Source organism: Dendropsophus ebraccatus, chromosome 7 (assembly GCF_027789765.1).
Source record: "Dendropsophus ebraccatus isolate aDenEbr1 chromosome 7, aDenEbr1.pat, whole genome shotgun sequence".
NCBI lineage: Eukaryota > Metazoa > Chordata > Amphibia > Anura > Hylidae > Dendropsophus > Dendropsophus ebraccatus.
In genome coordinates this window covers 108,504,968-108,532,185 of record NC_091460.1, presented here as the reverse complement: position 1 = coordinate 108,532,185, position 27,218 = coordinate 108,504,968, and the positions used below count along the sequence as shown (strand labels likewise).

At 42.5% G+C, this 27,218-nt stretch overlaps 1 protein-coding gene across 1 annotated transcript in view; it reads left to right on the top strand.

Moving 5' to 3' along the window:
* Positions 1-202: 202 nt before the first annotated feature.
* Positions 203-27,218, top strand: part of LOC138796589 (zinc finger MYM-type protein 1-like) — a 39,273-nt gene continuing 12,257 nt past the window's right edge. Inside the window, exon 1 of the mRNA XM_069976198.1 lies at positions 203-281. Within this exon, the coding sequence (XP_069832299.1) occupies positions 203-281 (79 nt within the window). The remainder of the gene's footprint in view (positions 282-27,218) is intronic.

The window sequence follows — 27,218 nt, the reverse complement described above, 5'->3', positions numbered from 1 at the left end:
TATACATACTTACCAGTCCCTGTGCCCCATAGCGCTGCTCTCGGGTCACTGCTGCCAGAAGTAATTTTCGCCTGGTTCTCTGTACATCTCAGCCCTGGCCCCTTCAGCTGTAATGTCACGGAGTGGCTGATGGATTGCCTGCTCAGCCAGTCAGGGACTGCAGCGGTATCCCAGAGTGTGTGATCCATCGGCCGAGTATGTGATGTTGCAGCTGAAGGAGCTGCAGGTGGCCGGCGTCTGTCAGATATCTTTAAAGAAGCGCTACGATGGCACGGGGACAGGTAAGTATACTTTCGTTATTATGTTTCCGCACCCCCCAGCCTGCCTGAGATTTGTTAGAGCCGCAGGGATGGGGGTGAGTGGGGTAGAACTGCTCCTGTAATATCGATTTCCTGGCAAATACTGATATAACGAAAAGGAGCTTTTTGGCTTCTTTTGACCAGGGGTGGATGGTACAATCTTAGTGGCCAAAGATAGCTCGGCAGACAAAGATTTCTAAAGTTGGTGATAGACAACGAAAAGCTGATGATTGGCTCTTCTACTGATTGTTGTCTTTATTACACAGGGAGATATAATTGGCCTGATCGTGCAGATAATCACCCAATATAATATGACCCTTAGCCACTCAGCAAATCACAATAGCATTTGGGGGGCAACAAATGTTGCAGGAATTTTGTCTGAGTTTTCTCCAATCCCAGGAACTAAGGGTGGACGTCAGCTACAGTTAACAGTTCTCCGCACGCCTACAATTACACACTGCCAGCTAGTGTACAAATAGTACAAAAACATCACTGATGAACAGAACACCCTAGTGTTCAGAATCACCCATTAGTGATATATTTTCTGAATCGAAGATCATGGTAATAAGGAAAACTGGCCCTATGTTTCATTGAGCAGAACATATTCTCATCTATTAAACTTGTTTTAGTTGTTAGGGGCGCAATCATAGTAAATGTCCCCTATAGAGTTATTCCATGGTAACAATAATAATTGTATACTGCACACTGGCCCAAGGTAACACCAAATAATTCATAGTGCATATCATGTGTGCATGATAGTACAAATAGATAGTACATGTAATCTTTAAGGGGAACTGGCAAATACTGTTTACAGGACTGTGTCCTCTTGCTCTTGTTTTTTTTTTCTTTCTAAAAACACTTCCCGAACCCTTATTTAGTCATTTAACATATATAAAGGTTTCCATCATGTCCTTTCTTTCTCTTCTTTCCTTTAGACTATACAGATTCAAATCCTTAAGTCTTTCCCAATATATTTTATGCCTGACACCCTCCACCATTTTTGGACTTGTTTTATTTTATCGAAATCCTTTTGTAGGTGAGGTCTCCGGAACTGGACACAGTATTCCAGATGTGGTCCCACCAGAGCTCTATACAGCGAGATCACAATCTACCTCTTCCTACTGGTTTTACCCCAAGTTATACAGCCCGGCATGCGATATGCTTTCCCTCCCTTCCCATACTGATTGTGAGAACGACTCTGTGTCATTGAAAACAGTCAGGCTCCATAGATTTACATTAGTAAGTCACCCACGGTCTTCTCCTAGCTCGTTATTATAATCGGTAAAGGTCCGAACACTGATCTTTTTGACATATCTTTATGACATGTTAAAATTTTTTTGAGCTGTTGGTTTCTTAGAAAAGTTTTTTGTTTTGAGTGTATGTGCACACCACTGTAAGGCTATATTCCCACATCATCTTTTTTTTGCCCATTTGAGTCTAAATAACGGCCAAAAAAAGATGTGGGAACATAACCTAATAAGGCTCTATATAGAAGTCATATATTTAGTAAGACATGGTAGACTCTCCATATGCGAAACCAGGAAAACCTCTGCACAGAGCCTAAATATTCACTCTTTAAGAGCCATAGACTCACATGCTTTATTTACTTATTGTTTTTTTTTGAGTATGAAACCTGTTATAATCCATAAAGAAATCCGGAAATAATGGTTGACAGTTTTACTGCTAGTGGACATATGTTTTTCCTATACCTTAATATGTTATTGAAAATAAAATAAAAGTAGATTGAATGATACAAATCATAGGATTTCCAGTTTCATTTACATTCATTAACCAGTGATCATGTCGTCTCTACAGCTCAGAGATTAAAGCTTATGGCTTCAGCAATAACCACTTGGATTTAGAACATGATTAGTTCAGCTCCTTTCATAGAAAGTAATTATTTTTCTAGTAGCCTAAATAAACATGGACACAATTCTGCTGATGCTTTCTAATAGGATCGTCCAATGGCTGCTCACCTAGAGACAATCAATACAGTGTAATTAAATGTTTAAGTAAGAAGGCAGATACTTTATGTGTTCCTTTTAATAACGGACATTCTTCTTCCTTGCATTTTGATTCTAAAAGGGGGAAATAATGGCTCACATACTTTTTTTCTCAATAAGAATGAAGATTTGTTGACCTTGGTAAACCACTTAAATACTTTGATTAAATGTTCTCAATGTTGTGAATTTTATAAATTTTAACTTTAATGTTTTCTATATTTATTTTGCATGCAATACTTTATACTATAATTCAACAATTGTACAACAGACATAAGCCTCCCTTCACACGTCCAGTAAATTAATCCAGTTGAGGAATCCAGATAAATTTAATATTTCCAGATCCATAGAGTTTTTAATGGGTACAGATACCATTCAGGATTTTTCTTGCATGGTGTCCATGCCAATAAATAGCTCTGGAAAATATAGGGCATATATTTGTCTGGAATTCCAGCACGGATGCCCCATAGAACCCTATGGGGCATTCAAAATTCTGGATAGTTTGGGATGCACATCCAGAATCTGTCTGGAATTCCGGATACATTACATGGCACCCCAAGCCAGTGCCAGCACTCGGTCAAGTGCCGCTGGATGCTGATGCTGGCCTTTTAACTGTATGCGCTCCTAATCAGGAGCTTATAGTATAAGTTAAATGCAACACCGTAATCGAACGGGCAGAGAACCATTGGCTCCCAACCCTGTCAATCACTCTTGTGGCCAGAGGCAGCATTATACTTCAGACCACAAGAAGCTGCTACCTCCCCCCCAGCATTGTGGCTCAAGAGTGACGGCTTAGAACAGTGAAGGAAAAGAAGGAGGAGGACATCGCTGCAGCCTGCAACCTGTATGATTTTTTTTTTCCTTCCTCCATTGTTACGACCAGTTAACACTGATGGTTTCCTAAAGCCTTATTAAAAGGCCTCCTATTCAGTGTCTCCTGACTGTAAAAATAACATATCCATAACATATATGCCTTGAAATCGGAATGAAATAAGGTAAAAAATTTGTCACAGGAGGTGCAGTTGTGCAGTTTTTATTTGAGACCATGCATTTCGAAAGTCTGAACTGACAAAAAGTGCAGTTTAAGGCTATGTTTACACGGTGTAAGAGACCGGCCGTTCCGTGACCCGGTCGGGTCACGGAACGGACGGTCTTTGCAGAGATCATCCCGGCCGGTACTTCAGTACTGGCCGGATGATCTTTCCGTCCGCAGTGTTCTGATGCGGGTGTATCAGAACTCTCATAGCACACAATGAAGCAAGCGGCCGGAGCAGCTCGTGTCATAGAAAACTTTTGACATATCATAAAGACATGTCAAAAGTTTTGATTGGTTTGGGTCTGAACACTCAGATCGGGAGAATGAGCAAGCAGAAGACCGCACTCCGGCTTTGTGTAACTTGATCAGTCGGGCTCGTAATGTAAATCTATGGAGCCCGACTGATTATACTGACACAGAGCGGCGCAGTCCTCTCCCTGCTTGTTTTGATGATTGGCAAGGGTCTAAAAACTCACACCCCGACCGATCAAAACTTTGGACATGTCTCTATGACATTACAGAAAAACTTGGTCAGAAAGCATTCAGTAGAGGAGAAATGGTGAATCTTCATTCAAGCATCATACACAATGGCAACATTTTGACCTGTATAAGGATTCACTATGTCTTCACTAACGGATGCTGTCGGACCAAGGTTTTCTGTGATGTTCATCGGTCTCCGCTTGGGTTTGGAGACCTGCTAATGTGCATCTCATATTCTACTATGGAAAGAGGCATTCGCTTCACACTATTGTGACTGGTGCTTTTGGGCAATTCTTTTTGTGGTATCTCTCTATGATGACAATGACACTTTAACGACCATTATTTCATAACAACGGCCACTATTATATGAATAATGGCCACTATTTTTCGTTTAATGAGGAACATCCAATAAAAATGGCTGCCATTTTGAAATTGTGTGAACATAGCCTATATCTTGAGGTGATAGTAATCTTCTGATACCAAAGTATTCTTTTAGGGTAGCTTCACACACACCGTATCGCAGCGGATTTTCTGGTGCAGATCCGCAGCAGATTTGACCCAGATAACTGAACACAGCATCAAATCTGCTGCAGATCCTGTACGTGTGAATGCACCCTAAGGGTACAAACCCACACACCGTATACGCAGCGTATTTACTGCTGCGATACGCAGCAAATACGCAGCAAATTCGCAGCAGATTAGATCTAAATAACTGAGCACAGCATCAAATCTGCTGCGTATCTGCTGCGTATACATCGTGTGGGTTTGTACCCTTAGGGTGGGTTCACACATACTGTATCCCCAGCGGATTTCACGCTGCAAGTTCGCAGAGAAATCTGCTGCGGATACCAAACTCATTTTCAATAAGAAGACATAATCGCAGAGGGATTGTCATCCCGCTTCTAGTATGTAAATGCTAGCCACTTTAACCTGCCGCCACCTGGAGCCTACATTACCTGCTCCGCGCTCCGGCTGCATCTGAGGCTCCTGGCTCCCGTCGGTCCCGCTCTGCCAATCAGTCACTGCGAAGGGGCCGTGCACTGATTGGCTGAGCTGGACCGATGGGAGCCTCAGATGCAGCCGGAGCGCAGAGCAGGTAATGTATGCTTTGGGCGGCGGTGGGTTAAAGGGGCTGGCATTTACATAGTCATATTGTCATCCCGCTGCAAATATTTCTTCTCATTGAAAATGACAGTTTGTTATCCGCCACAGATTTTGCTCGCAGCATGAAATCCACTGCAGATACAGAACATGTGAACCCACCCTTAGGGTTCGTTCACACGTACAGGATCTGCAGCAGATTTGATGGCACAGATGTGAAGTTGCAGATTCAAAGCAAATCTGCAGCCTCAAATCTGCTGCAGATCCTGTACGTGTGAACGCACCCTTAATGGTCCTATAGCAACATAGAAGAAAAGGACCAGATGACAGCCTGTCACTCCTGTCTACTTTTTTAGCTATATAAATGATTATGGATACAAGCCAGGCGTCAATGAAGTCTCTCTAAAATTACCTTACTAGATTATTCCTTGATTTTTCTTCTTTGTATTCACTGGAAAGTTGAGTGCAGTCTATCCAGCATCTATTTGAGACAAACAAGATAATAATAATAGTTGGTGTCATTGTAAAGTACAAGGTCATCTTCAGTGGAGTCTGTTTTATGAAAAGCTGTGTAGTAATCGCTATATCTTTTACCACCTCACAAACATCTAGACAAACAAGAAGATAGATGCTTCTCTTTTAACCCCTGGCAGACATGATTCATTTCTTTAATTAAAACAGCAAACAAGGGACACTTTGTTCTAGCCATAAAACACAGCAGTATGAAGCATGGAATATTTCCCTGGGTTTAGGTTGTATTATTTATTGTGTAGAAGCAGGACCTGTTGTACAGATCATTAGTTAATTATCAATGTAAATTCTAAAATGGCAAATGGAGTGGCATAAATTGCAGTAATGAATACAATAAGCATCAAGCTCTTCTCTGCTTTTTTTTTTAATAGCCTACTAGGAAATGAGATAGATTGCAGCGACAAAAAAGGTCTCATAACAGCCTAATTATTTATAGATATCACAACCTATACTTTTTGAAGACGTATTCCATATTGTGTGGTTTGACCAGAAGCAGAGCTACTGGGGGGGGTTAAAGGGGGAGGGGTCTGCTCCCCAGGCCACATGTGCTGAGGGCCCACCACCAGGGATGGGATTCAGCTGGTTCTCTCTGAATTTCCCAAATCAGCTATTTAAAAAGGTTGGCAAGCCTGGGGGAAACTGGGGGAAGCTGGATCCCCATACCTGCTTCCTGCCTATCATTACTACTCATTTATAATTGAATTACCAGTAGCTGGCAGTGTACAGAAGGCTCAAGGCACTACCTCTAAACATTGGTAGCATAATCATGATGCCTCCATACATATCTAGGTGCTAGGCCTGGCTAACTAAGACCAGATCAGCACCTAGTGAGAACAGCATGGGAGTGAGCACAGGACAGGTATGTTATACAGAGCGGCATTAGGGGCAAAATGTATCTATAATAATAAATATGGGCACAGAGTATAATTAATTCATATATGGGGGACACAGAGTATCATTAAAGGGAAAATTCGGGAAAAATTATTTTAAGATATGTTATTGCCCAACAAAAATTATGAAAATTACTAATAGACACTTATTATGGGAATGCACCAGTGCATTTTCCCTGCACTTACTACAGCATGGCGTGTTCAAGTCTCTGTAAAGTTGGTGACATAAACTGCCGACACCTGCTGCTCCAGTCTGTCCCACCGCTGCAGTAGGTGACGTGACATCACCAACTTTACAGAGACCTGAACACGCCATGCTGTGAACTTCCCCTTTAATTGTATTTTCGAGGCCCAGTGCTAAATTTAAGTGAACCTGTTACCAGTCCTGATCTGCCTGTTTTAGTAAATACTTGTATTCCCCGTAGAATAACAATTCTGTAAAATATATTCTTATACTTCTATGCTATCTGGCACTGTCCAGTTATTTCTGGTTGGATAGTGTCAGAATGTGTAGTGTCATGCCCCCAACTGGTAACACCCAGTCGATTATTGCCATGGCAGCCTCAGATTCGCCTTTTAGTAAAGGCAGGGATTTAGGTAAGACAATCGGCAACAACGTCCGTGATTAATACTGAACTTACGTTGTGTGAACATAGCCTTAGGGTGTGCAAATGACGCCATCATTTGCCATCCAGTCTTTTAAAAATTTTATAGTAAAAAGTACAGAGCAAAATAGGAAAACTCTGTAGGTTGCCTTTGTCACCAGGAAGAGATATATGAAAGGTATCACGTGGCTGCTTGATCTAACAGCTATCTAACAGTGTCCACAGTTTGGAACATAAATTGCATCTGACAGTTTCCCTTTAACATAGGGAAATTTACTTTGACAGTGTGACACAGCAATATTTATCTCACACCTCAGTGCACACATGCTTAATTATATTGCAAATCAAATTAGAAGCAATTATCATAAAAAGTGCTAATATTATCTGTTTGTGTATGAATTCATAAGGGGTACATTATGTATAACTTTTACATGACAGTAGCGGGATATAGAAAATGACCCTTATGAATTCATACACTTATATTGATAATATTAGCACTTTTTTTGATGATTGCTCCCAATTGAATTGCAATGTAATTAAGCATGTGTGCACTAATGTGCGTGATATAGATATATATATATATATATATATATATAGGTGTATACTATATATATATATACTGAGAGAGAGAGAGAGAGAGAGAGAGCTGTGTTACAGCATCACACCTGTTCTCCCAGGATGTGAGTGGTATTGCAAATTGACTCCATTCACTTCAATGAAACTGAGCTAAAAAAAAAGCCACAGCCAAACTGAGGACAGGAGAGGTACTGTACAAACCATGGTAACAATGGTTATTACCTTGCATATAAAGTTAGGTCGCTAACTAGTCACCCCAATCTGATCTAGACCCGCGGTCCCCCCCCCAAAATAAATAAATAAATAAATCCTGCAGTTATCACTGTCTGATTATATAGTCTGAGTATGCACTCACCACTAGTAGCCGAGTAACATCTTTATTGGAGCCGCAGTACACTCAGCATGGAAGGGGGAAGGTGGATAGGAGCAGGTGCGTGAACAACAAACGTTTTCACGCGCAGCCGCGTTTTATCAGGTTGATACCTGACAAAGCACGGCTGCGCGCAAAAACGTTCGTTGTTCACGCACCTGCACCTATCCACCTTCCCCTTCCATGCTGAGTGTACTGCGGCTCCAATAAAGATGTTACTTGGCTATTAGTGGTGAGTGCATACTCTGTTCCTACACATTATTACAGTGTGCGTTTTTGCTGCACTTTTTGTGCATCTCAACGAGCCTATATTCAGCCGCAGTTCAGACTGCATTATAGTGCTATCCTTGTTGCCGTATAGTGTTTACGCAGTGCCGGCTACCCCACGTCTTTTTTGTTATCACTGTATAATACTGTACTTCAGTGTTATCACTGTACAATACACATTGGCCAACATTAAATAACACTGTCTAGGTACAAACTTAGACTCCATATCATGGGACGCCTGTCCAGGGACTGATTTCTATATCTTAGGACTTCCATATACAAATTGGTGGTCTCATCCAATGGTGGATTGCACACGTCCTATTTGGGTTTATGACCTTTATCATAGGTCACCTACGCTATCTGTTACCAAGGATGATACTTACCAGACATCTTATAGAGACCATTCAGAGAGGCCTAATACCGAGCTATTCTCCCAGATCATCCAGCAGGACAGGAATTTATCCTCTATTATGAAGATATGACAATGAGGACATCACATGAATATCATTTTGCATACACCCATATTCCCTAATGAACCCGCCTACCTTACTATTCCAATAAGGGGGAAACGCGTTGGAAATAGGGTGATGAAATAGTACTTGCTGGATTTCTGGCTTATGCATCGTTTACCAGGTTTCCCTATAGGACAACACTGTCCAATGATTATATGTAAATGTAACAGCACGATAATCTCCATGCTGGCTGTGTCTACAATGTATTCTTAATGCCTACCGAACTATAAGATATTTGCAGCACTATCTGTATTAATCATTTTTGCATTCCTTCCTTGTCTCCAGCTTAGGGACAGCCCCCTGACAACGGCAGCGTGGGGACGCCCATACCAGGGGGGCACATTCTAGTTGTGAGGCAGGGACATACTAGGAAACTGTATATATGTAAATAAGTGTTTATTTTTTGTCTGCTTCATCTTGTGTACGTAATAAAGCTTTTCACAATACATGAATACAGCTCAAGGTTGAAGCAGTGGATTTATGTTTTACTCGTATATACTTCTTAGTTAAAACTGCGTATTATCCTTGGAAACCTAAGGTCCCCCAATTTTCTAGACAAACTTTGACTAGACAATCTTTAAAGCGACTTTGTACTCACAATTTGACCCCCCCAAACCACTTGTACCTTCGGATAGCTGCTTTTAATCCAAGATCTGTCCTGTGGTCTGTTCGGCAGGTGATGTAGTTATTGTCCTAAAAATATACTTTTAGGGTACAAACCCACTTGGCGGGTCTGCAGCGAGTCTCCATGCTGCGTTTTTGCAGCGAGACTCACTGCAGATCCCGGCCCTATACTTTTAATGGCAGACAAACGCGCAGCAGGGATGTACATCCCTGCTGCGAGTTTGTCTGCAGCCCACCCCATTAACCCCCCGGCCGCCGGAGCTGATACTTCACCTGATCCCGGCTCCGGCGGTTCCCGATGTCTTCAGCAAGCCGGAGCGGGGACCAGGTGAGGTATATGCTCCAGCCAGCCGCCCGCAGCCCCGGCCGCCCGATCGCCCCCCCGCAGCCCCGGCCGCCCGATCGCACGCCCCCCCCCCTGCAGCCCCGATCGCACACACGCCCCCCCGCAGCCCCGATCGCACACATGCCCCCCCCGCAGCCCCGGCCGCTCGATCGCCCCCCCGCAGCCCCGGCCGCCCGATCGCCCCCCCGCAGCCCCGGCCGCCCGATCGCACGCCCCCGGGGCTGCGGGGGGGGCGATCGAGCGGCCGGGGCTGCGGGGGGGCGTGTGTGCGATCGGGGCTGCGGGGGGGCGTGTGTGCGATCGGGGCTGCGGGGGGGCGTGTGTGCGATCGGGGCTGCGGGGGGGCGTGCGATCGGGCGGCCGGGGCTGCGGGGGGGCGTGCGATCGGGCGGCCGGGGCTGCGGGGGGGCGTGCGATCGGGCGGCCGGGGCTGCGGGCGGCTGGCTGGAGCATATACTTCACCTGGTCCCCGCTCCGGCTTGCTGAAGACATCGGGAACCGCCGGAGCCGGGATCAGGTGAAGTATCAGCTCCGGCGGCCGGGGGGTTAATGGGGTGGGCTGCAGACAAACTCGCAGCAGGGATGTACATCCCTGCTGCGTGTTTGTCTGCCATTAAAAGTATAGGGCCGGGATCTGCAGCGAGTCTCGCTGCAAAAACGCAGCATGGAGACTCGCTGCAGATCCGGCAAGTGGGTTTGTAACCTTAAACTTGAAGCCCTGTGCCCAACGGGAGTATCTGTGCCCTTACTTTGCACCACCCCTCCGTCCCTCTTCCTTACCCTCTCCATTACTAGGAATGCCACTGAAACATGTTGTTCATGCTGAACATTGCACAGGTCCTTAACGATGCAGCCCATGTGCCGGGCTGCCACAGGTGGGGAATAGGAGGCAATCTGCCTGGAGCATTCCTAATGATGAAGAGGGTGGGGAGGAGGGATGGAGGGGTTGTGCAAAGTTAGGGCACAGATATTCCCATTTAGCATGGGCTGCAAGTTTAAAAGTATTTTTTTTAGGACAAAAACTGCATCACCTACCGAATGGACCGCAGGACAGATCTTGGATTAAAAGCAGCTATCCAAAGGTACAAGTGGTTTGGGGTATTGTGGGTACAGAGTTGCTTTAAATGGCTGTGTGGAAAATCTGTCCTAATTTCAAACATAGCTTTTCATAAGTTGCTGCCTATAGCGAGACTAACAATTTATTTAATACTTGTTATTATCTATTTACTCTCCTTCCCCCAGTTCTGAGCTGATGCTTTCTGCTGAAGACACAAAAAACTGTGTGTGAGCTTTTCTCTCCGTCTCCCCCTCCTCCCTCCTTCCTTCAGACTCCAGGTATAACAAATTTGCATTACAAAGTTGCTACAAAAGGTGCAATAGGGACTTGTTTACAAGCGACGGAATCCGCCGGAACTTATCTGTGCAGATTTCGTAGTGTATACCCACGCTCACATTATGAGGCCTGTGGTGAAGGCATCTTTCATCCTGTGCCCTAGGAGGTCCACACGCTCACGCAGGCAGGCATACTTAGCTCATCCTCCTTTGGTTGCTGCAGGCAATAATATGTTTTTCACTTATTGTTCTGTGTAATAAAGCCAATGATCAAGTCAATCATTAGCTGGTTGTTGTTTTTAAACATTTTTAAAAATCATTGGCTGCCAACCGTGTATCGCTACGTGTAATAGGCCAGCAGCTAATGAAACTGTAAAGAAAATAGTAAAGATTATACTTACCTGTCCATGCTGTCCAGTGTCCTGCTGCCTTTCCCCCATGTTCCGTGCTCACCACTGAAGCTTTTGAAGCTGTCTCTGAAAGTGCCAGGCTGCTCAGCCAATCACCAACCACAGCACCGTCCTGCCTAGGGCAGTGATTGGCTAAGCAACCTGTTACTTCAGGGATGGCTTCACAAACTTCAGCGGCAGCTGCAGTGAGCAGGGAACATGGGGAAAAGGCAGGAGGACACTGAGGGAGCATCCACAGGTAAGTATTACTTTTTTTTTCTATATAGAGCAAGGGCTTCACAGATATAACTTACAATAAATATACAGCTGCATGATTTTGATCCGTGCAATATGCTCTGTAAGCCTTACAACGATCATAGAAGTTCATATTAAATATGCAAATTTTAAGTGACTTCCCTTTAAGAGACTGCCTATCTTGGTGTAAGCAATATTTATTCTGTGTAATAAAGATAAAATTCTATGAGCATAAAAACAACTGTAAAATGAGAAATAAATTCTACTTTCTGTAGAAAAGAAAACTATGAATCCCTTCATAATATAAAGAGGATCTTTCTGCAACTTAATGCAGGCAGCAGTTCTGCTAGCAGCCACCATGAGTGTAGAGGAGACTGTCCCTATGGGTTATACCTTCTATATTACATGTGTCATGAATATTGGCATTTCAGAGCTGGCTGTATGCTCCATACCTGATGTTAATTTATGTGTGTCTAAGTTTTAATATTTTTTTCTAAAACTGAAAATATGACCATCCAGGGTATAATCAATGCGGGCTCCTAAAATGCATTGAAGCATACTTCCCTTTTACATTGTGCACTTTGAGATTTGCAATTCATATTTCATCTTCACCTTAAAAATCCAGATTTTTATGGGATATTAGCCTCTCAAGGACTCTTGTATATTATATTTTATTATAGCCCATTGTCTGAAAATGTAATTCGGGCTTATGAATAAGTGCATTGCTGATTTTGGCATTTTGATGGCCCTTGGAGACCGGCGTTAAATAGTTTTGATATGACTTAAATATTGTCACTTTCTGATTTTTTTTTTCTTGAGTTTTCTGTACATTTTGTTCACACTAATTGCTCCCCGGAGTCCGGCATGGAGGAAATTGCATGACCTTTTCTGAAAAGCAACGTCTTCATAAAGCTTGGCTGCTACGGTATAACACATCATTTATATGGTACAGTAACTTCTTCTCTCCTAACAAAGTCCCAGGCATTGAGAAAAAGTAGATTAATATTATACATCTTAAGTGCTCCAAGGAGACAAAATATACAGATGAAGCCCATTACAAGGTATACTTGGAAAAGAAAGTGCGATATGGGCCACAAATTCATGTTTTATTAGAGTATAATAAAGTAAAGTAAAGGCTCATATGTAGATGACATTTAAAATAAAAGGATTTTCTATTTGATACTTTGTACAGAGCTTGCCAAGTGGCCGGAGCTTGGTGAAAATTGTCATGGTGTCACATGAGCCTCAAATTTACTTACATTTATGCCTATCAAGCTGCATAGATTCCAGTGAAGCGGCATAGGCAGACCCAGATGCTGGTGTTCATGTTAAGGTGGATGCTGGCAGGGAGTTACTTTAACCCCTTAGTGACCAAGCCTATTTGAGCCTTAATGACCAGGCTTATTTCAAAATCTGACCTGTCTCACTTTATGCGCCTATAGCTCAGTGATGCTTTAACATATGCTAGCGATTCTGAGATTGTTTTTTTGTAACATATGGTACTTTATATTAGTGGCAAAATTTGGTCACTATCTTTTGTGTTTTTTGTGAAAAACATAAAAATATCATGAAAAATTTTAAAAATGTGCACTTTACAGACTTTGAAATTGTCTGCTTCTAAAAAAAGAAAGTCATATCACATAAATTAGTTACTAGATCACATTACCAATATGTCCTCTTTATTCTGGCATAATTTCGTAAACATATTTTACTTTTCTTGGGTGTTACGGGGCTTAGAAATGTATCAGCAAATTATCAATTTTTCATGAAATTTCCAAAACTAATTTTCTTAGGGACCAGTTCTTTTTTGAAGTGTGTTTAGGAGGCTTGTATACTTGAAACCCCCATAAATGACCCCATTTTGGAAACTACCCACCCTAAGAAATTAAGCTAGGGGTATAATGAGCATTTTAACCCTACAGGGGCTGGAGGAAAGTATTCACAATTAGGCCGGAAAAAAATGGAAAATAGAAATTTTCAAATAATATGTTCGTTCAGATTAAAGTATCTCATTTTCACAAGCAACAGGAGAGAAAAAGCACCCCAAAATTTGTAACGCAGGTCCTCCTGAGTACTACGGTACCCCATATGGGGGCGTAAACCACTGTATGGGCACACAGCGGGGCTCAGAAGGGAAGGAGCGCCAATTAGCATTTTCAGTGCAGATTTTGCTGTACAAGTTTTCAGGTGCCAGGTGCGTTTGCAGTGCCCCTGTATTGCCAGCAGAGTGAAACCCCCCCATAAGTCAGCCCATTTTGGAATGTTAACCCCTCAAAGAATACGTCTTGGGGTGCAGTGAGCATTTTGACCCCACAGGTATTAGAGGAAAGTATTCAAAATTAGACAGTAAAAATGAAAAACTAGAATTGTTCCAATAATATGTATGTTTAGTTTGAAATTTCTCAATTACACAAGGAACAGGAGAGAAAAGGCATGCCAAAATCTATAACGCAGGTTCTTCCGAGTAGAAAGGTACCCCATATGTGGGCATAAACCACTGTATGGGCACACAGCGGGGCTCAGAAGGAAGGGAGCGCCAATTAGCATTTTCAGTGCAGATTTTGCTGAACAAGTTTCCGAGCGCCAGGTGCTTTTGCAGAGCCCCTGTAGTGTTCACAGAAGAGAAACCCCCCAAAAGTCACCTAATTTTGGAAAGTGCACCCCTCAAAGAAGTCATCTTGGGGTGCAGTGAGCATTTTGACCCCACAGGTATTAGAGGAAATTATTCAAAACTAGACAGTAAAAATGAAAAACTAGAATTTTTCCAATAATATGTTTGTTTAGTTTGAAATTTATCAACTTCACAAGGAAAGGGAGAGAAAGCGCACCCCAAAATCTGAAACGCAGGTTCTCCTGAGTACAATGGTACCCCATATGTGGGCATAAACCACTGTATGGGCACACAGCCGGGCTCAGAAGGGAAGGAGCGCCAATTAGCATTTGCAGTGCAGATTTTTCTGAAGAAGTTTCTGAGCGCCGGGTGCATTTGCAGAGCCCCTGTAGTGTCCGCAGAAGAGAAACCCCCAAAAGTCACCCCATTTTGAAAAGGACACCCCTCAAAGAAGTCATCTTGGGGTGTAGTGAGCATTTTGACCCCACAGGTATTAGAGGAAAGGATTCAAAATTAGAAAGTAAAAATTAAAAAATAATACATTTTTTCAATAATATGTTTGTTTAGTTTGAAATTTCTCAATTTCACAAGAAACAGGAGAGAAAATGCACCACAAAATTTGTAAAGCATGTTCTCCTGAGTACAACAGTACCTCATATGTGGGCATAAACCACTGCATGGGCACGCAGCAGGGCTCAGAAGGCAAGGAGCGTCATTTTGCTGGTGCAAAACCGCAGCTAGTATCGGTTATTAGAATAGCGCAGTTTCTAAAACATTTTTTTTAAATGAGATTACAGGTAATCTGGGGTGGTGACGGGCAACCTGGGAGTGTTTACTTGCTATCTGGGGTGGTGACGGGCAATTTGGGGTGGTACGAGCAGTCTGTGGCAATCTGGGGTGTTTATGGGCAATCAGGGGGTGTTTACTGGCTATCTGGGTTGGTTACGGGCAATCTGGGGGTGTTTACTGGCTATCTAGGGGTGTTTACTGGCTATCTGGGGTGGTAACAGACAATCTGGGGGTGTTTACCGACTATCTAGGGGTGTTTACTGGCTATATGGGGTGGTAACGGACAATCTGGGGGTGTTTACTGCCTATATGGGGTGGTAACGGACAATCTGGGGGTGTTTACTGGCTATCTGAGTTGGTGACAGGCAATCTGGGGGGGGTCACAGGCAAACTGGGGGGTGATGGTCAATCTGGGGGAGGAGTGACAGGCAATCTGGGGTGGGTATGGGCAATCTGGGGTGGTTACGGGCAATCTGGGGTGGTTACGGGCAATCTGTAGTGGTTATGGGTAGCCTGTGGCAATCTGGGGTGGTTACAGGCAATCTGGGGATGTTTACTGGCTATCTGGGGTGGTTACGGGCAATCTGAGCGGTTACAGGTAAACTGGAGTGGTTATGAATAATCTGGGGTGGTTACAGGTAATCTGGGGTGGTTACAGGTAATGCGGAGGGGTTACAGGTAATCTGGGGTGGTTACAGGTAATGCGGGGTGGTTACAGGTAATCCGGGGTGGTTACAGGCGTATTTTCTAAAGCAGATTGATAAAATACAGCTATTCTGGTACTGTTTTTTTATTTATTTTTTTACAGCATGTGTCGTGCGATATAATTATTGATATCGTTTTATAGATTGGGTCGTTATGGACGTAGCGATACCAAATATGTATAGGATTTGTGTTTTTGATCACTTTTATGGTGTTTTATAGTGTATGGGGAATGTAATGCATTTTTATTATGGGGAGGGGGGGCTGGGGGGACTTTTTTTAACTTTTTTATACTAGTGTACATTACTGTACACTAGTGTAAGACTTAGATCACATTATACAATACACTGCACTGCTTCTGCAATACAGTGTATAGTATAATGGGACCATCCTGCTGACAGGCAGTAGCACAGCCACCCCTGTCAGCAGGATGGCTTATCCATGGTAAGCCCGGGGAGTTACCATGGAGACGTCGGGGGGGCCGAACGGCGTCGGGGGACCTCCGATCTCCCCTCCGGAACCCGTTAGATGCCGCTGTCATGCTTTGACGGCGGCATTTAACGGGTTAAACTGTCCGGAGCTGAGAATCCTCCGCTTCAGGCAGTTACAGGAGGGGGTCAGCGGTCACACTGACCACTGATCCCCCGCACTGCTGCTGCCACCGGGCGGTAATTTATTCCAATGCGTCCGCCGTTAAAAGGCGTACGCATCGGAATAAAGCCCATTAGTGGCTGCTGTGAAAAGGCAGCACGGCGGTCACTAAGGGGTTAAAGGGGTATTTTTTCTTTTAAATCAACTGGTGCTAGGAAGTTATACATATTTGTAAATCTATTTCAAAATCTCAAGTCTTTCAGTACTTATCAGCTGCTGTATGTCCTGTAGGAAGTAGTGTATTCTTTCCAGTCTGACATAGTGCTCTCTGCTGCCACCTCTGTCCATGACAGGAATTGTCTAAAGCAGGACAGATTTTTTTATGGGGATTTGCTGCTGCTTTGGACAGTTTCCATTCATGGACAGAGGTGGCAGCAGAGAGCACTGTGTCAGGCAGTCAATGCAGGATATTTTTAAATAGAAATAATTTTCAAACCTATATAACTTTTTGACATCAGTTAATTCAAATTTTTTTTCCCGCCCCTTTAAGACCAGTATGTAAGATGTCGGTCTTGGTAAATCCACTCTATATGTCTACTTATGTTTATCTTCTTAAGTGCAAGGGGTACATCTACAGCTAAATTCCCCAATAGGCATGGTACTGGTGCCAGGAGGAGTAAAGATGGAGTGGTCATCATTTTTCCTTTATATCAGGGATTTTTTAATTAAAAAAAAAATCCAAATATTCCTAGGTCACTAGAGTAGTCACAAAAGAAAAAAAATTAAACAATTTTCCAATATTAGATTAAAATTCACAAATACCGAAAGTGACTTGTATATTTACCTCTGCATACGACATGCTATAATCTCAATGAACTCAACAGACCACTGCTTACCCAAACCAGCGTTTAACCTCTTCAGGACCATTCCAATTTTTGTTTTTGAGCTTGTTTTTTAAAGGCTGTAGTATTACCTTTTTTCCACCTACAGGCCTACACGAACTCTTATTTTTTTCGCCACTAATTGTACTTTGCAAAGACAGACTTAATTTTTCCATAAAATATGCTGCAAAACCGGGGAAAAAAAATATTTGCGCAGTGAAATTGAAAATAAAATACTAAAAAATGGTAAAACTGACATGGTGTCTATGTTCCTCAAGTCAGTACGATTACAACGATATGTAAATTGTGTAACCTTTATTTTATTTGATGGCTTTTAAAAAATTAAAACCTTTTTAAAATTCTAAATGCTCTAAATTCTAAATTACTTTATGACCATGCTTGTAACCCTTCTAGGCTTTAGTCTATGGGGCTGGTTGAAGTGTCATTTTTGGGCCATGATCGGCCCAGATGATGCGTATATGCGATTTTTTTGATCGCTTTTTCTGGATTTGATGCGACCAAAAATGCACAATTTTGCACTTTGGTGGATTTTTGCGCTTACGCCATTTACCGTGCAAGATCAGGAATATGATAATTTAATAGTTCGAGCGATTACACACGCGGCGATACCAAATATGTTTATTTATTTTTATTTATAAAATGGGAAAAGAAGGGTGATTTTTATTAGGGGAGGGGTTGTTTTTATCAATGAAATTTTTTTTTTTTTTTACACAGTAATTAGAAGTCCCCTGGGGTACTTCTGTATACCCAGCATTAATCTCCCAGAGCGGCCCTGCTCTAAACACCCCTATCTGACAGAGGACGTACAGTTACGTCCTTGGTAGGGAAGGGGTTAATAGTCTCTCTAGGAATAGCCCATTATACAAAGCATTTCTACGTTTTTTATCATTCTCTCATGTTACTTGTTAACTCAGATAAACTTTCATACCACAACAAATGGGAAACTGAACTTAATAACACCTACACCATCTCTTGAGTGTAACCATTTAGCTCGACTAGAAACTTAAAGTGTAGCTGTCATTTTTTTAAAAAAATTAACATGTGATAAAGACATAGTAGAGAGGAGTCCAATGTAAACTTTAAAGTATCAAAACATTATACCATGACCAAGCTGGTACAGCAGTGTTTCAACCTTTTGGGTTTTTGTTAAGCATGCACAGTTTTGCCCAGACAACCCCTTTAAGACTAAATTCAGCCAGGTCCTTAATGGGTTAAAATCAGCATCCCATTTTGTCAACATACACGTGAATGGGACAGTACAATAGTGAACCCAGAGTAAATTGTATGTCTAATCATTCCTAGTGATTTTGTGCACCGCTTAATCATCATTGCCTTGTGTCTAAACCTGTAATAAACAGATACCACTAGGTGGCAGTGTTACTAAACAACAAACAATAGAGGAAGAGAAAAAGTAAGGTTGGTTTTAAAAAACAAAATGCATGACCTAGATTTTTTTCTCTGATGCTGGACTGACTGTCCACATAACTAATAGCAGGGTGGTTTCTGCAGTGGAAATAATAACAATATCTGCAGCAGATACCTTGCGACTTAAAACTTTGCCATATCATCCAGACATGTCAAAAGTTTATTTTGCACTGCGTTTAAGCCCTGATACCTGCTGCAATTGCAAGTCATGCGTAGGTGCATGCTCCACTCCTAGTCTTATGTGAGTCAGATCATTACCTGCTTACAACTAGTGAATAGTTTAAATAAATGATAGTACCACTTTAAGGGCACTATTTAGGGGCTGATGGGGGCCCGATAATAACTGTAAATGAGCGCCAATCTGCTAGATCGGCGCTCGTTTACTGGGCCTATTACACGGCCGATTATCGTTTAACAAGGGCTGCATGGACATTGTTACCGATGTCCTTGCAGCCCTTGCTTAACTTAACACATTACCTATCCAGGCTGCAGGGCTCCTCTTGCGGTCTTCTTCTCCCCAGGTCCCACACGCTCTAGCTTTAGAGCGACCTGTCTCAGCTGACAGGCCACTCAGCCAATCACTGGCTGCGGTCAGCGCTGCAGCCTGGATAGGTATTGTATATCGTCAGCCGCCGGCCGTGCACCGCTATTACACGTAGCGATGCGCGGTTGGCGCCCGACAATTATAGGTTCAAACCTATATCAATGATCAGCCGATGATCGTTGCCATCGGCCAGGGGCGGATTAACTTTACCATAGCCCCCGGGCTTTTCACCAAGCCTGGCCCCCCCCACCCCACTGTAACTATGGCAGCACTAGCCTGGCGTTCATAGTACAGTATAGATAATGTCATGATGTCCTGATTTGTGCAAAATTGCCATAAAAAAAACTGTGATTTTTTTGCAAATCATGGTGGAAGTGCAGCCAGGAGACAGTACACCACTGAAAGTATAAGTCTTTTTGGGTGGTCATGGGCCCCCCAGGAGCTCAGGGCCCCGGGCTGCCGCCCAAAACGCCCCTATTATAATCCACTACTGCCATCGACTGATCATTGTATTTATTACACGGAGTGATAATCGGCTGAATCGGGCCGATTCGGCCGATTGTCATTCCGTGTAATAGTACCCTAAGGGCCCTATTCCACCAGACGATTATCGTTCAGATTATCGTTAAATCGTTCGAATCTAAACGATAATCGTTCGGTTGAAATGCAGTGAACGATTAACGACCGAACGAGAAATCGTTGATCGCTTTATAAGACCTGGACCTATTTTTATCGTTGCTCGTTCGCAAAACGTTTGCAAATCGTTCGCATTGAATAAGACATCATTCGGTCGTTCGCAATAGATACGAACGCAATAGTGAATAAATAGCAAAGAAAAAACTATCGCAATTACGATCATAAGTAACGATTATCGTTCCATGGAAATGAGTGAACGTTTTCAGGTCTTTCGCAATAGCGGTCGTTTGAGATCGTTAATCATTAACGATTATGCAAACGATAATCGTCCGGTGGAATAGGGCCCTAAGACCTGGACCTATTTTTATCGTTGCTCGTTCGCAAAACGTTCGCAAATTGTTTGCATTGAATAAGACATCGTTCGGTCGTTTGCAATAGCGAATAAATAGCGAAGAAAAAACTATCGCAATTACGATCATAAGTAACGATTATCGTTCCATGGAAATGAGTGAACGTTTTCAGGTCTTTCGCAATAGCGGTCGTTTGAGATCGTTAATCGTTAAAGGCCCTATTCCACTGAACTTTTTCAAACAATTATCGTCCATAAAATTGTTCAAACGACCGCTCGTTAACGATATTAATTCTGTGGAATAGCTGTAAACGAGCGAACGACAACAGCGAAATCGTCATTGAGTCGTTCACTATTTTTTTTCAACATGTCGAAAAAAAAATCGTTGGTCTTTCAACAATAATTCGCTAATCTTTTCGTTGAATAAAAAATCTTTCAGTCGTTCTTGAAATGTCTACCTACATTTTCCCACGTTTTAAACGACCATGTAACGATGTAACCACCACAAAAAAATCGTTACACTACAGATATCGTTCACGTTCCCACACGTATTATGTGTTATCGTTCGCTCAAAAAAATCATTAAGTGCTCGTTAACGAGCGGTCGTTGGAGCGAGTCTATAAACGATAATTGTTCCGTGAAATAGGGCTAGAACGATTATGCAAACGATAATCGTCCGGTGGAATAGGGCCCTAAGTCTTTACGCCATGACCACACATTATCTGTTTTTTTTAACTTACTTTGGATGGCTATCATTTTACACCCAAATAACGGCTGTTATTTCAAAACAACAGCTGTTAGGGGGTTTCGTCACACTGGGGGCGGGCCAGCACGCCTCCAGTGCTTCAGGCCGAGCTGGTGACTGGGAATAGACTGGCACCGTGCATGGGAAGTGGGCCGTGGTTCAAAAAAAGGATTGCAGCACCGGCATCCCCGTGCCGGCGCCGGTCTAGTGATATTAAAATCTTAAAGCAATGTACCTGCTGACCTGCTGGTACATTCGCTTTAAGGAAAAGTTCACTATCAGGTTTGTTTTCACAACAATATAAATAAACATCTGAAATCACTAAACACGAACCGGACAGAAGTCATTCAAATACAAACATACTCTGTTTTATGTGTTACTAATTTTGTGAGCAAGTGTTTCAAAGACCAATGAACTCTTTTACATATCAAAGGTCTAAACTTTGGTTTTAGCTGACACCGATATCCATTTTAAGGGAAAAAAGTAACAATGACTGATAACAGATAAATAATACATAAAATTTATTGCTATAGGTGAAATAGTTCCCAAAAACTTGATTTCCTACTTTTCAACATAAAATAGACCCCATAATCAGATTTCAGGCTTCCAGAATCAGACCCCATAATCAGGCCCCCAGCATAATACAGACCTCAGAATAACAACCCCAACCATAGGTTACCAGCATAATATAGACCCTAAAAATCAGATTCCAGTAAAATACAGATTCAAGGATAAGATGTTAGTATCTGTCTCCCTGCATAATACAGACCCAGTATCAGGCCTCAGCATACTATGCACCCCAGTATCAGACCCCCAGCATATTATACACCCCAGTATTAGACCCCCAGCATATTATACACCCCAGTATCAGACCCCCAGCATATTATATCTCCCAGTATCAGACCCCAGCATATTATACACCCCAGTATCAGACCCCCAGCATATTATACACCCCAGTATCAGACCCCAGTATATTATACACCCCAGTATCAGACCCCCAGTATATTATACACCCCAGTATCAGACCCCCAGCATATTATATCTCCCAGCATCAGACCCCCAACATATTATACACCCCAGTATCAGACACCCAGCATATTATACACCCCAGTATCAGACCCCAGCATATTATACACCCCAGTATCAGACCCCCAGCATATTATACACTCCAGTATCAGACCCCCAGTATATTATACACCCCAGTATCAGACCCCCAGCATATTATATCTTCCAGTATCAGACCCCCAGCATATTATAATTCCCAGTATCAGGCCCCCATATCAGACGGTTGTTAAGGAGAGAAACCTGGGCTTTCTGGATACATTTTGATAACTTTATAATTCATTTTTAGGAAATTTGGGATTGGAAAAGACTGTATTTTGGTGAGTTTTGCTTTTTTTTTTTACATTGTTCTCGTTGTTATAAAAATGACCTGATATTTTTATTCTGCAGGTCAGTACAATTATGGGATACCTAGTTTGTAAGGGAAAGAGGAATTATGCACTTTTATTTGTTGGGGGTTTTTTACATTTATTTTTACTTTATGTTTACTGTCTGGTTATGGGACTCTGTGATCTCTTGATTCACTGCATACACTGCAGTACCAATCCTCCAGTTGCCATGGCTACCATGGACACCACATGGTCACTTCATGAGACGCCAGTGGAGGACAAAGAGAGTATGCTCCCCCTGCCAAAGACCAGCAAAATTTTTTATGAACGTGTTGTATTCCCCCCCCCCAAAATTATACAAATCCCCTGTATACACTTTCTGCGGGAAATGCTTATAAAGTGCTTTTTTCCCTGCATTTACTACTGCATCAAGGCTTCACTTCCTGGATAACATAGTGATGTCACAACCCGACTCCCAGAGCTGTGCGGGCTGTGGCTGCTGGAGAGGATGATGGCAGGGGGACACTGAGGGACACAGGGCACTGGAGGGACACTGAGCATCCCTCTGCCATCATCCTCTCCAGCAGCCACAGCCTACACAGTGCAGGGAATCGGGACTCAGGAAGTGAAGCCTTGATGCAGTAGTAAGTGCAGGGAAAAAAGCACTTTATAAGCATTTCCTGTAATAAGTGTATATTGGTGATTTGTATAAGTTTTGGTGGGAAACACAATACTTTAGTAAAAATTTTTTACTGGACTTCTCCTTTAGATGCTGCAGTCGCACTCACTGCAGCATCCAATGGGTTAACAGTCAGTATTGGAGAGCTCTAACAGTTGTAATGTGAGCCCGGCAACATGTTACAGTCAGCTCCTACTATTGATGGCACAAGCACTGCCGCTAGGATGTGCCTTCCCATGGGAGTAATTGTACACCTATTTGTGGGGAAGGGGGGGGGGGGGACTGACAAAATAGATGTACACTTATGCCCATTTGCAGGAAAGGGTTAATGGGAAGATCCATCACTTGTCTTTATAAAATATTACTTAAAGGTGAACTCAGGTGTTTTTTTTTTCTTTTAAATCAACTGGTGTCAAAAAATTATATAGATTTGTAATTTACTTCTATTTAAAAATCTCAAGTCTTCTAGTACTTATCAGCTGCTGTATGTCCTGCAGGAAGTGATGTATTCTTTCCAGTCTGACACAGTGCTCACCCCTCTGTCTGTGAAAGGAACTGTCCAATGCAATAGCAAATCCTCATAGAAATTCTGCTTTGGACAGTACCTGTCATGGACAGAAGTGGAAACAGAGAGCACTGTGTTAGACTGAAGAAAATACAGCGCTTCCTGCAGGACATACAGCAGCTCATAAGTACAGGAATAGTGGAGATTTTTAAATAGTAAATTACACATTTTGCCAGAGTTCCCTTTCAAGTAACTTTATGGTACTATCACAGATATTCAAACATAGTACTCTATAGAGCTGAGCAAAGCAAATCTGACTAATTCCGATTCACTGCGAATCTGGCATTAAATTTGCGTCATAGCGATTTATGAATTTGTGATTTATCCATAATCCCTAGCAGGCGTCCAATCAGCTGCAGGCCCCTCTGTGATGTCAGCAACCCCCCCCCCCCCTCTATATAAGGTGATTGGCTTCCTGGCGGCGGCCAGTCGACTGTGTATAGTGGAGAGCAGGTTGCAGCAGGCAGTTAGAGCAGGGAGAGAAATACAGAGAGATAGGGACAGAGAGGAGAGAGTAGTTTTCTGTGGGAGCAGTGAAGCAATTGGCCAGTATACCAAGTAACTGGGTGACTGATGTTCCTTATACCAAGTCACTGGGTGCTGGTGTGCACTATAGGAAGTCACAGTGAGCACAGTGTCCATCTTAATACCTCACTGGGTGCTCATTTACCAATGTCCACTGCTGTCCTGGGAGAAAACTGATATTACGCCGCTGATCCACCAACATCCAATACTGTCCATGGCGGAAATAGATTGATTAACATTTTCCAATTGGGACAATGTCACAGCAACAGTTGTTAAAAAAAATAGCTACTCTGTAATAGTCCCTCTATTGTAGCTACTATAGTTTGCCTGTTTTAATAAAAATTTGTTTGTATGCGATTTAAATTTTAGAGTGATTTCTCATCTCATTTCTAATAGCATATGAATGGCTATATAACAGTTCCATAATAGTCCCTTCTCATCCATGCTTTTCTGTATGAGCCAAATCTTATGGATGATAACAGAATGTATATGGTTCCAAGAGAATAAGCAACATGTAAGATGGGAATTAGCTTTAGGTAACTATGACATCATCACTTGGCGGATGTTTTACATCATTATTTGGAAGTTCATAATAAGGCAAAGAAGGCATGCAGCTAAGCAATTAAAGGAGAAGTCCGGCCAAAATTAATTTTTGATATGTTGTTACTTATGAAAAGTTATACAAATTTCTAATGTACATTAATTATGGGAAATGCACATATAGAGCTATTTCCCTTAATTTAGTAGATCAGGAAGTGTTAGAAATATCTCTGAAGAAGTGACGTCACGACCCAGGGTGTAATTCCTATGGAGTGTCCAGCAGGGGGCGCTCTCTATATAGAAGTCTATGGGACTTTATTGTTTCTATGGGTTTCTATGTAATGTAATGTAATGTAATGTAGTGTACAGTGCTTTATTGAATGAATACATCTATGGAATACTTTGGGGAGAAAGTGTCCTTGCTCCCCAAAGTATTGCATAAATGTATTCATTCAATACATTCAATACACAGTAAGCCCACCGATCCGCCGCATTTCCGCCGAATTTCCGCCGATCCGCCACACGCTGATCCGCCGCATTCCCGCCGATCCGGACCATATACATTGAACTACAGCTCCCATCATCTGCTTATAGTATAAACAGGTGATGGGAGCTGTAGCTGGGTAATGGATATGACATGCCGCCGGGCGCAGGGGGGAGCCGCTCAGTACACAGGAGCGCTCCCCCCTCCTCCTCCTCCTTCCGTGATAACTTCCGCCTATACCAATGCTGAGTCCCTGCCTGGCCGCCGCTCTCCGCTCTCCCCCCCATACATACCGGCTCCCGATGCATCCTGGTGTCCGCGCTGATGCCGGGAGCCGGTATATGTGAGCGGAGAGCGGCGGCCAGGCAGGGACTCAGCAGTGCTATAGGCGGAAGTTATCACGGAAGGAGGAGGAGGAGGGGGGAGCGCTCCTGTGTACTGAGCGGCTCCCCCCTGCGCCCGGCGGCATGTGATATCCCTTACCCAACTACAACTCCCATCACCTGTTCATACTAGAAGCAGATGATGGGAGCTGTAGTTCAATGTATATGGTCCGGATCGGCGGGAATGCGGCGGATCAGCGTGTGGCGGATCGGCGGAAATTCGGCGGAAATGCGGCGGATCGGCGGGCTTACTGTGTATTGAATGTATTGAATGAATACATTTATGCAATACTTTGGGGAGCAAGGACACTTGCTCCCCAAAGTATTCCATAGATGTATTCATTCAATAAAGCACTGTACACTACATTACATTACATAGAAACCCATAGAAACAATAAAGTCCCATAGACTTCTATATAGAGAGCGCCCCCTGCTGGACACTCCATAGGAATTACACCCTGGGTCGTGACGTCACTTCTTCAGAGATATTTCTAACACTTCCTGATCTACTAAATTAAGGGAAATAGCAGTATATGTGCATTTCCCATAATTAATGTACATTAGAAATTTGTATAACTTTTCATAAGTAACAACATATCAAAAATTAATTTTGGCCGGACTTCTCCTTTAATAGCTAATCAGATGGAGAGGTAGCTAACATTATGTAACACCATTATTCAAGGGCAATTAACATTTTATAGCAGACATCAGCACAAACTACTATGTAATCATAATGCAGAACCAATTTTGGTTCTCAAGTCAGTACGATTACAATACCTAATTATATAAATTTTAGTTTATTTGACTACTTAAAAAAATCATAATTATTATTTTTTTTTTAATTAATGTGCTTCAAATTGCTCTATTCTGTTCTGAAGGCTGGGTTCACACTACATATATTTCAGTCAGTATTGTGGTCCTCATATTGCAACCAAAACCAGGAGTGGATTAAAAACACAGAAAGGCTCTGTCCACACAATATTGAAATTGAGTGGATGGCCGCCATATAACAGTGTTTTTAATCCACTCCTGGTTTTGGTTGTAATATGAGGACCACAATACTGGGTTCACACTACGTATATTTCAGTCAGTATATTTCAGTCAGTATTGCAACCAAAACCAGGAGTGGATTAAAAACACAGAAAGGCTATGTTCACACAATTTTGAAATTGAGTGGATGGCCGCCATATAACAGTAAATAACGGCCATTATTTCAATATAACAGCCGTTGTTTTAATATAACAGCAAGTATTTGCCATTAAATGGCGGCCATCCACTCAATTTCAACATTGTGTGAACAGAGTCTTTCTGTGTTTTTAATCCACTCCTGGTTTTGGTTGCAATACTGACTGAAATATACTGACTGAAACAAACATATACTGACTGAAATATACGTAGTGTGAATGCAGCCATATATAATGCTTTTTTTTTTTTTTGGTCTATGACTTTTTGATCTCTTTTTATGCAAAATTACCTGGTGTATCACATTTGTGATGATAAATGCGGCCAAAACCCCTCTCCCATGCAGTCACGAATGATTCCGGCAACATCGATCCTCTATTGGTGTGCTTATACATGTGTAAACCAGCCTAAATACCTCCACTTAGGGTGCTTTCACACCTACAGGATCTGCAGCAGATCTGCAGCAGATTTGATGCTGTGTTCAGTTATTTAAATGAAATCTGCTGCAGAAAATCAGCTGCAGATCCTGTAGGTGTGAACGCTCCATTAAAGAGAGAAATAC